At 53.6% G+C, this 10587-nt stretch overlaps 1 protein-coding gene across 1 annotated transcript; it reads right to left on the bottom strand.

Moving 5' to 3' along the window:
- Window positions 1-538: 538 nt before the first annotated feature.
- On the bottom strand, window positions 539-10372 carry FTCD (formimidoyltransferase cyclodeaminase). The gene is made up of 17 exons (XM_015867698.2): window positions 10185-10372; window positions 9172-9355; window positions 8752-8880; window positions 8481-8569; window positions 7721-7900; window positions 7502-7639; window positions 6865-6996; window positions 6137-6198; window positions 5536-5665; window positions 5234-5395; window positions 4471-4514; window positions 4214-4352; window positions 3939-4034; window positions 2484-3721; window positions 2074-2108; window positions 1492-1859; window positions 539-785 (listed from the first exon to the last, which is right to left on the bottom strand). The coding sequence occupies exons 1-14, from the start codon at window positions 10236-10238 to the stop codon at window positions 3635-3637; spliced, it is 1626 nt and encodes a 541-aa protein (XP_015723184.1). The 5' UTR covers window positions 10239-10372; the 3' UTR covers window positions 539-785; window positions 1492-1859; window positions 2074-2108; window positions 2484-3634.
- Between the last annotated feature and the right edge of the window lie 215 nt (window positions 10373-10587).

The following is a 10587-nucleotide window of genomic DNA, read 5'->3' as shown; positions in this document are numbered from 1 at the left end:
ACACCAGACTTTGGAGCCTGGGATCTCTGCTCAGACTGGGGCAGTGACTGCTGCCTTCCCCTTTACAGACTAAACCAGTAGCAAAGCACATATCCCAGAGCCACACAGCCATGCAGACTGGCTCAACCAGTCACACAGGCTGTGCCTGCCAAGGGCTGCCCTGGGGAGGGCACCTAAAACACAGACACAGGCAGATGAGACTCCTTACTCCTCGCCTACTAGTAGAGCTGGTTTGCTACACACAAAGCACCACAAGCTGGGGTGCTCATTGCCCAGGCTGGCTCTGGTAGCTGCACACTCCTGGTTAGAACCACCCAGAGTGATGAAGGTGGCACGGGGATGAGGAGATGTCCAGTGTATAGGTTGTGCAAAGGAGATGGCAGGGTGGGTGCAGAGAAAGCTGTGAGTCAGGGCCAGAGGAGGCAACCAAAGGGTACAAACCAATGCACAAAACCCCTTGTGCTGTTACTGATAGTAACAGGGATAGGTCTCAGTGTGGAGGTGGGATGTGAATCCCTCTCAATAAAGACAGAGGCCGGAGCTGTTACTCATTTATTTACAACAATTCCAGATCAAAGAAGTTACAAACAAAGAGCAAGAAAAATCACTAGCAGGCAAAATGCAGGATGCAGAGGAGGGAGAATGAGGCAGAACAGTGAGTAGGTGGCCCTTGTGAGGCATTTGTCTTCATATATTGTCTCCTCGGGGCTTTACCACCATACAGGTAGGAGATGTTCTCTTCAGTCAGAATCAGAGCTGCTTGAGCTGCTTGAGCTGCCTGAGTGCTGGAGGAGGAAGTAAAACCAGTTCAGGATAGCACAGAAACAACCCTCTTCCATACCACTTCTAATAGGAGTTAGCAGCTGCAGGTGTGAGACTGAGGGGCTCATACAGTCCCACCTGGGCTCCTATAAGTCCCCCCTCCGCCCCCAGTGTGGCATGCCCACCACCTCCAGCTGCTGCCTGGAAGGAGCTAAGTGCCCACTACCAGCACTCAGCTTGGTTTAGGTGGAGCTGGCAGCAGCTTCAATGCACATCTGTGGTGGCTGTAGTCTCACCTCAACCCAGCTGAGTGTCTCTGCATACCACAGAAAGGTGTGCCCTCAGGTGTGTACACTGGCTGTACTGAAAGCTGGTAATTACCTGTGTTGATGCTGGGCCCAGGGCAACAAACCTGAGCTGGGCTATCTTGCCATTACAGTGAAGTGGATTACTAATAACATGATCATAATGGCTATTGTAGTGCTGTTACATGCTATATTTTAGAGCTAGAAATCATTATTTTTGTGTCATGATGCTTGGCAGATATAATTATGCAAATGCTGCTGGAGGGCCGGTTTTTAATCATTATTTCTCAAGACTGTTCAGCCAAAAAAAAGAAAAACAACAACAACAACAAAAAGCCATTAACCACCCATTCTAGCTGGTCTGAGGCAGAGGGGGAGGACACATGACCACAACAGAGAGCTGGGGGATCTGCTGCAACCATACCTTGCCTCCATGATGCTTGTGGGAACACTTGTCATGCCCCTTCTTGTGCTCCTTCTTGTGCTTCTTCTTATGCTTGTGATGGCAGTCATGGGAGCCAGGTGGGCAACCTGGTGGGCACCCAGGTGGGCACCCTGGTGGGCCATGTGGGGGATGCCCATGTGGGGGATGCCCATGGGGGTGGTGCCCATGAGGGTGGTGCCCTGGTGGGTGGTGGCCTGGTGGGTGAGGGCCAGGTGGAATGTACCCTGGGGGACAGGTACCAGGGGTGCCGGGTGGCACCGCTGGGTAGCAAGGGTTGCTGGGCCCAGGGTGTGGGTAATTTGGAGGGGCTGGTGGGCAGACTTGCATCTGCGGTGGTGGTGGTGTTCCTAGGAGGAAGAAAGGGAATACAAGTTAGCAAAGCCAGGCATTCCTTGGAAAAGCAATGCCAGGAGCTGGTATACCCCTGCACCCAAAGCGTCCCACCTGGGTTACGCCCACCTCACAGGTGATGCCCCCCTCCCCTCTGGCACACAGGTCTCTTCCCAACTCTCACTGACTGTGTGGCACTGACAGACCAGCCCTAGCCCAATGGCTGCTCACCTTGGCTGGCGTTCCACATCTCTGCTGACTCCAAGCTGCAAAGGAAGGACAGGCAATGTCAGTGCTTCACCACAGCACACAGGCTGCCATTTGGGCCCTGCCTTTGCACAGTTGCCCAGTTGCAGACCACACACCCCAGGCACAGAAATAACACTTGACCCATTGCAGCCTTTCTGGGGATGCTGACTGCCAGGCACTCACTGCCCATCCCTCTAGCATTGTTTTCCATCATCAGTGGAAATAATGCACCATCTGCTGCAACACAACCCAAGCTCACACATGCAACCTATGACCTTGCAGAGCAAGAGGGGCACCAGGGAAATCACATCCTCTCCATGCACCAGCCTCAGTCCCCCCCAGTGTCCCTGTCTCCAACAGACATGGCCATGTCAGGGATCACCTCTGCTCACCTGCCCCACAGAGCAGTTCCTCCTGAGAGCAGCGCAGTCCTGATGGCTGTCCTTGGTGTGGCTCTCCCAAGGCAATGGGCCCAGCCCTGGGGCACCCTTTAAATACAGAGCCCTGCCTGGGCAAGGGAGGTGCAGTGTTCAGGGGTGACACTGCGGAGCAGTGAAACTGGCAGCACCACTCCCGGTGCTGCGACGGTCACCATGGGCACGGGGTAAACGTCAGCACTCCTGTCCCACCCAGCACAAAGGTCCTGCAGGGCTGATCAGCCCCGTGGTGTCAGGTGTTGGAGTGAGTCAGATGTCCCTGCCATGAACCCTGGTGCGCTGCACCCAGCGTGGGCACTGTGTGTGGGGACGGGCACGGGGGTCACATCCTCCTGGGCCTGCTGAAGGACAGTGGGCACTGCTGACAGCCCCTGGTGTCACTGCTGAGGATGGTGGGCTCCCCCCACTAACCACCCCCTGATCACACGGAGCTCAGTCTGCTCTGCAGAGGAGATGCCTTCAGACTCAGTGGCAGCCTCGACCACAGGGCTGACAGGGACCAGGCATCCCCACACCTGGATCTTCCTCTCCGTGGGGCTATGAAGAGCTCCACATTCACCTTCCAGCAACAACCCCCTTCCTCCTGCTGGCTGCCTGGTGCTGCCCTGTGCTCAGCAGCATGCCCTCCCTTAGCACTGAGTGATTCAGCAGGCCCTTTCACACACTGCCATGAAGACACTGTGCAGAAAGGGATGTGGCTGCAGTGCCCAGCCTGGATCCAGAGTCACAATGTATCTCAGGGTGTTTTCTGCTGACAAAGACAAGATGGATGGAGAGGTCAGTGATATGCACAGCCATCCTTACCCAGGCAGCATGATGAGGTCCCAGCCACTGCCACCAATAGGATTCCCATGGCACCACCAGCCCAGACTGCTCCCTCTGCCCCATGGATGGGAGAATAGGGATGCAAGGTCCAAACCCCAGGCAATGAAAATCATCCTTGGCCAAGGAAAGGCTAGAACAGGCAGGGAACATAACCCTGGGACCTCCCAAGACAAGCAGCTTCCCCCAGATCGGTGCCAAAGGAGCCCAGGCAGGAACAAATATGTTTCCCATCTGTATTTGTGTATCCCCTGTGTATTTCCGGTCCCGGTTCTGAGATCCTCTCAAGCTTGTCGTTTCTCCAGCAGTGCCAACACAAGTGCTGAGCTTTGCTTTGCCTCCTCCAGCAGCCTGGTGACCATCTGCAATGTCTGTGTGGGGAAAGAGAAGGTGCATAATTTCCAGCCTGACTGTGTGTCATCTGTCCAGCCCATGAATCTCTTCCAGTCTTTGCAGTGTCTCCATCTCTACCCTGGCACAAGGGTAACTCTATGTCCACAACCCCCAAAGTCCCTCCAAACAGAGTCCCAGGGATCTCAGCCTCATCCCCACCACCAGGGATGGGACACACATGCAGCTCCTGCTTACCTCAGTCTTGAATTTCTCATCTGTTATGTCTCTGAGATTGATCATGACGTTAAAATAGGCCCCAAACACAGCAGCTTCCAGCATTTTGGCTCCCACCTGTGAAAAGCAGTGGCCAGTTTTGGCAAGAAAATATTTCAATAGATTCAAAAGAATAGATTTCAAGCAGCAATGGAGAGCCTTGTGTGGACAAGCAATGAGCTAGGCAGCCTTAAAGTCCCATCAAGAACAGTGTGTGAGCCCACTGGACATGGAAGCTCCTGAGCGCGGGGCTGTACCTGAAGGTCAGATTTGCAGGCCAGGTTGCCATGCTGCGCCAGCATCTTCAGTGAGGACCAGAGGTTGTTCACCTTCACTGCCAGGGTGCGGGGCACTTCCACTGCTGTCTTCAGTCCCTGCTGCATGGCGACTGCTCGCCTGGGATAGGGGACAGCCCCTGGTGAATGCTGGGACAAGTCCTGGGTGGCTCAGCTCTTGTGTTAGCTCATATGCAAGCTCCCAACTACCACTGCAAGTCCTCACCAGTCTGACTCACCTTTCCTTCTCCTCAGGGGTACTTTTTGGTAGCTTCATAGCTTCCTGCAGTTAAGGAAAAGCAAGTTTGGTTGGCCAGGGTAGCACTGAGACCCCACGTGCATCAGGGACCACAGCAGAATCATTAGCTCCCATACTCTGCTGAATGCCTTCATAGAATTATATAATTATAGAATCATTGAATCAATTGAGTTGGAAGGGACCTTTAAAGATCACCTACTCCAACTCCCTTACAGTGAACAGGAACACCCACATCTCCATCAGGTGCTCAGATACACGTCCAGCCTGACCTTGAATGTCTCCATGGACAGGGCATCCACCATCTGTGTGGGCAACCTGTGTCAGTGCCTCACTACCTGCACTGTAAGATACTTTTTCTTATATCCAGTCTAAATCTCCCCTCTTTAAACTTGAAACCATTTCCCCTTGTCCTGTCACAACAGACCCTGCTAGAGTCTGTCCCCTTCTTTCTCATAGCCCCCTGTAGATAATGAAAGGCCACTACCAGGGCACCTCGGAGTCTTCTCCAGGCTGAAGAGACACCAGCTCTCTCATCCTGTCCTCGAAGGAGAAGTGCATCCCTTGGAGCATTTTGGTGGCCCTCTTCTGGACACATTCTAACAGTGCATTAGTCACTACACCTCAAGTAATGCCCCTTCTCCCAGCCCTGGGGGGATGAGTCCTGCTCCTAAGGGCAACAAGATGCAGTGCTGCCTCCTGGAACACCTTGCCTACAAGCAGGTCCATGGCTGGTGAGACCTCACCATATAGCTGCTGAAGGCACGGGAGTCAGCATCCACCAACGCAACCAGCTCATCCATGGCCTGGTGGAGGGGAGGGATCACATTCCTCATGATGGGGTCCAGCTGCTCAAACTGCCGCTTCCCGTAGCTCATCAACCCCACCATGCAGCCCAGAGCTGCTCCCTGTGAGAGCATCAGGGTAAGTCCTCCACTGGGACCCCGCACCTGCCACTACCACCGTGCCAGGTTGCCTCACCAGGAAGCCCCCAGGTGCCTGGAGAAGCACCCAAGCAAGCAGGGACTCCCTGGCACAGGGCACATACCAGAGAGGCCGCAGTTGCAGCCACTGATCCTCCTCCTGGTGCTGCTGACCTCCCACCAACTGCTCGCACGAAGGCACCCAGTGGCTTTGCGACCAGCCCCTTGTCCTCCTGTCCCGCCTGCACCAGGTACCTGCAGCACACCATGGGTCAGAACACCTCATGATGCTGGACACCACCAGCCAGTCCCTTTTCATTCCACACTGCCCTCTCCACTGGCTTTCCATCCATCCGTCCCTTAGTCAGATGGGAAGGGGGCTAGCTCTGGGCTGGGAGACCTCCCAGATGTAGGAGGGTGGGAAAGAGAAGGAAAAAGTGAGCCTCATGGGGACAGATGGGCACTCAGGGACATATGTGCTAGTGATGTCAGGGTCTGCGCTGCATAGGAAGGATGTCTCTCTGCAGACAGCATTTTATGGATGGGAACATGCCCAGGTGCTAGCTGCGGCTCTGCAACCACATCCAAGGGTAAAGGGGCAAGGTCTTGATAGTGCATGTCCTTATTTGCATGTGGACTTCACTTTCCCAAAACAATCCTAGTGCAGGAGGCAGGCAGCAATATCCCCCAGCCCGGCCAGAGACAGGAATGATATGGAGCTCCTACTCGATGATGCGCTCCTGGGGGTTGAATGGAGACAGGGAGTCCAGACCAAGTCGGCTGACAACCTGTAAGGAGCAGCACCAACATGTCAGCTCCAACCTGGCACTGAGCACCAAGCCAACACATCCCGCTATGTCCTTGTGCCCTACTTTCCATTAACCGTGGGAGAGAGCCACTACCCAAGGCAAGGCAGACCGGTTTACCAGTGCCTCCCATCCCAAAGGTGGGAGTGGTGTGTGGCCACCCATGAGTGACTGGAAACCACATGGATAAATAATTAGCCCGCTCTTATCTAGCACATTCCTCATAGGGTGGCAAAGTACCTCCCCACTCCCTTCCCCCCTGGAACAGAAAAGCAGAGCCTGCCTCTTTCTTTCCAGCTTACACTGGTGCTGGGACAGTGTCCTGTTAATAATAAGCCCTGTCCTTGAGCTGTGTGTCCTTCTCATAGCCTTCATAGAGGCAGGCTGGGCAGCTGCTGCCAGCACTCATTCCTAAAGGGATGGGCTCTTTGCTCCCCTGAACATCTCAGCACCTTCAGGGCTGTAAATCAGTTTGTCCCAGCTGCTCACAGCTTTTCAGGCACCATTTCACTGAGCCAAGGGTAACGGGGTATCCAACAAGCCTTGGGGCTGCCCAGATCCAAGGTCTCTGCTCAGTGGCATTTTGAGAGGCTGGAGGTATTACTTGTAATCCCGCCCTTGTGTCAATATTGGGAGGACTCACATTACCAGTTTGATTTTGTGTTCCTCTTCCAGTATGAAGAGTTTTTCCTTCGTGATATAAAACTCAGCTGCATCTAGCATGGCCTTCTTGGGAATGAGCCCCACCAGCTGGGATCCCACCACAGGGAGCTTCAGTGCCTGTGAAGAACATAAACACGAGTGTCCTCAGAGCTGCTTTTTCTGCCACCTCAGCCAGGTGATCCCCATCATGGTTCATGGAAAGGCCTTCAAAGTTGCACCCACCTTGTGAAGATAAGCCAAGAGGGTAGTAAGAAGTTGCTTAGCTTTTGGGGGGGGAGGGGGGGTTACATATGGTTCAGCTCTTTGAACAAATTGACTGAGCATAAGATAGGAAAAAAATTCTTCTCAGAAAGAGTGGCAGTGCATTGGAACAGGCTGCCTATGGAAGTGGTGGAGTCACCATCCCTCGAGGCTTCCAAGAAAAGGCACTGAAGGACGTGGTTAGTGGGCGTGGTGGGGGTGGGCTGGCTGTTGGACTAGATGACCTTAGAGTTCTTTTCCAACCTTAATGGTTCTATGATTCTAAGAGAAAGCAGAGCCCAACTATGGTTTTGGGCAAAAAGCCTGGAGGGAGACAAGCTCTGCAAAGCTCCCCACTGAGACAAGCATTGTGCTTACCCACCTCTGCGTTACAGCAGACCTCCTCATAGACAGCATGGAGCGGTGTGGTCTCAAAGTCCAGGAGATTTGTTGAAACCTGGGCTATGTTCTCCTCCTCCAAATACCAACCAATGCCTTGCACCTTCTTCAAGCTTCCAGGCTGGGGGCGACCGCTGTGGTCAAAGTACAGTGATGGCAACCCAGGGCAGGACAAGTGGGGTAGTGGGCAGCACAAAGGTACCTGGTCAGGGCCACGTCCCTGCTCACGGATGTTAAGAGCGATGCGGTGTGCCAACTCCTTGGTGCATAGCAGGTTGATATTGTATGCAATCAGGAAGGTCCGGGCCCCCGTCACTGTGGCCCCCCACTGGGGAACAAAGGTTGGGGGCCCAAAATCAGGAGCCCACTCAGGTTTTTCGAGCTGAAGAGGAAGAAGGAGTACATGAGAGGGTGCTGGTAGGCAGCACAATCTGACCTCCCAGAGGGGGCCTCTTCTTCTAAGACCAGCATCTGCCATTAGCACCAGCACACCCAGCAGCACCCAAACCATTGTCAGCTCCTCCGTCTGATCAAAATGCTTGTGCCAAAGAGATGAAAACCCAAATATAAAAAAGCAGCCCTTTTCTTTCACTTTTCCAACTGTTGCACTTCAAAACTTCCTCTTATTTCATTTCTCAGTAATGCTTCCAAAGGCTTAATGCAGAAATGTTTAATTTGGAGCCAGAGGAGGTATTTCATTCAGGTTCTTTGGGGTGTTTGGGATCCTTGTGTCACACAGAGGTCTAAGTGAATTTCCCAGGCTGAGCAAGCCCAGCTCCCTCGTATTCCCTGTGTCAGCCCCTGCCATCTCACTCCAGTCTGTGGACATCCATCACAGTGAGGTGCACTTTGTACCTGGATGTGTGAATACAGTGCCCGTGCCCTGCTGCCTGCACTCTCACCTCTCAACTGGTGTATGCAATTAGTTGATAAAGGAGATTCCTTCCCAGATCTAGGCTTACCTTCTTGGGGAGTGCTTCGTACTCCCCAGCACGGATGGCAGGCAGGGTTCTCCTGCTTTCCTGCCTGGCTGCCTCTCCATACAGGTACACTGCAAGGCAGAGAGGGGATAAGCATGTTGTCTTATTATCTACTTAAACAGAAACAGTCTGGTTTCACCTACTTGCCCCATCGTGCCCTTGGTGAAACTTTTGTAAAAGAAGTGTTGCATGTTTGTGGTTCAGAGTATACAGGGGTATGGGGTCTGTGCCTGTCTGCCCACTCCCCACTCACCAGGCACTCCCAGCTCCTCTGATAAGCGCTGCCCAAAGACATGGGCACAAACAACACACTCTTCCATGCTGATGTTCATCACTGGCACAAAGGGGCAGACATCCAGGGCTCCCATGCGAGGATGTTCACCTGGGGTCAGGGCAGAGATCAGGAGCAAGCAGACAAGAAGGGACAAGGACCTTTTCCCTGCTTTTTCTGAGACTACATATTGCCACTGCAAGGAAAGAGGAGTTTACAGCAGCGATGCCTACTGCAGCCCAGAGACAGGATGGATGCAGCCTCTCTGCAATGGGAAGATGAACAGCTGCTCTGCACCTTCTCATCAGCATCCATCCTGCAGTGCTGGAAACGTGCTGTGCTTGTCTGCTGGCAGCAGTTTGGTCCCTACTTCTTAATCCAGCTTGCCCTGGGAATGCTTACCCTTGTGCCGACTCATGTCAATGAGCTCCCAAGCCACGCGGGCTGCGCTCAGTGCCCCTTCAACAACAGCTTCAGGGGGTCCCACAAAGGTGTAGACAGTACGGTTGGTGGAGGCCCCAGCATCCACATCCAACAGTGTGCAGCCTGGTGTCCGGGAGATGGCCTGCCCCAGAGCCTCAATCACCTGCCAAGAAGACAAAGTAGGAAAGTTGGCTGGGCTGGAGAGATGCCTACTACACTCCAGCAGCTTTCCAAGGTGGATAATGCTTTTGCTCAGGTGCCTCCATCCTGCTCCAAACAGTGCAGGGGATGCACCCATCCTCAGGCTTGTCAGGAAGAAAGTGAAGATGCAGGACCTACAAGCATGAGCATCCAGCTCACATTTGGCAGAGCTGTGACTCTGAGACATCTCCAGCCCCCACATAGCCTTAAGCCCTTGCAGAGCTGCCCAGCTGCTGCTGCATGCCAAAGAGCACCATCACAATTTGCTATTCCTGAGGACACTGTCTCCTGCAAACTTTAAAACAGATTTGGCTCCACAAAGCCTATTCCCAGGGGGAAGCAGTAGTTTTACAACAGTTTTGGGTTTTCTGACCTGCACGCCTGGGGTAGAGTGCAGCCTAAGACAGGTGCACCACAGGCAACATTAACTTGGGTGGCATGCTTAGGAAGAACAGCTGAAAGCAAGGTTTCTCCATGATCATGTACCAGACTGTCCAGACCCTATGGCAATCTGCAGGCAGCAGGGAGGGGGTTTCCAAGGTCCTGTTTATTACTGAGTTGCATAACAGGATCAGACAGCGTGTTTGGGCAGTTTCGGTATTAGTGAACAACTTTCCCCCAGGGTAGAATATGAAAGTTTCCACTGAATTGAATTCAGTCTGATTTCAGCTGGCCCAGAAGGGCTCAAAGTTCTGGAAGACTACAAGCTAAGCTAGAAGTAGCAGTGCAAAACCTGTTGCAAGACAGGCCAAGCCACCAGCTCCCCTCCGCAGCCCATTGCCAGCCCTCACCTCCTTGTTGCATCCCTCCGAGAAGTTGGGGACGCACTCCACCAGCTTGGTCATGGTCCCGGTGTCTGCCCAAACCCTGTGGTCCTGGGCTTGGCTCCTCACGGCTCTTTCTGGCTCTTGTTGTCTTGCTGGGAGCAGGAGTGTTCCCAGCACTATGCCCAGCACCAGGGTTTCTCATTAACTGCACTGATCCACAGCCAGGAGACAGAAAAGGTATTGGGTCAACAGAGCAGTGATTGGACTGCAGTGCTCTTGTAGGGTTTGAGCTGCACATCCAGCCTAGACAACTTGAGGGGGGCCCCTGTTCCATACTCCATCACATCCCTCCATGTGGGACAGCCTCAGGTAGCCCCAGCCATACCCTGGTCCCCCATTGCCCCAGGTGGGCAGAGCCAGCAGCTGC

Source organism: Coturnix japonica, chromosome 7, assembly GCF_001577835.2.
Source record: "Coturnix japonica isolate 7356 chromosome 7, Coturnix japonica 2.1, whole genome shotgun sequence".
NCBI lineage: Eukaryota > Metazoa > Chordata > Aves > Galliformes > Phasianidae > Coturnix > Coturnix japonica.
This window is presented reverse-complemented; position numbering and strand designations above follow the sequence as displayed.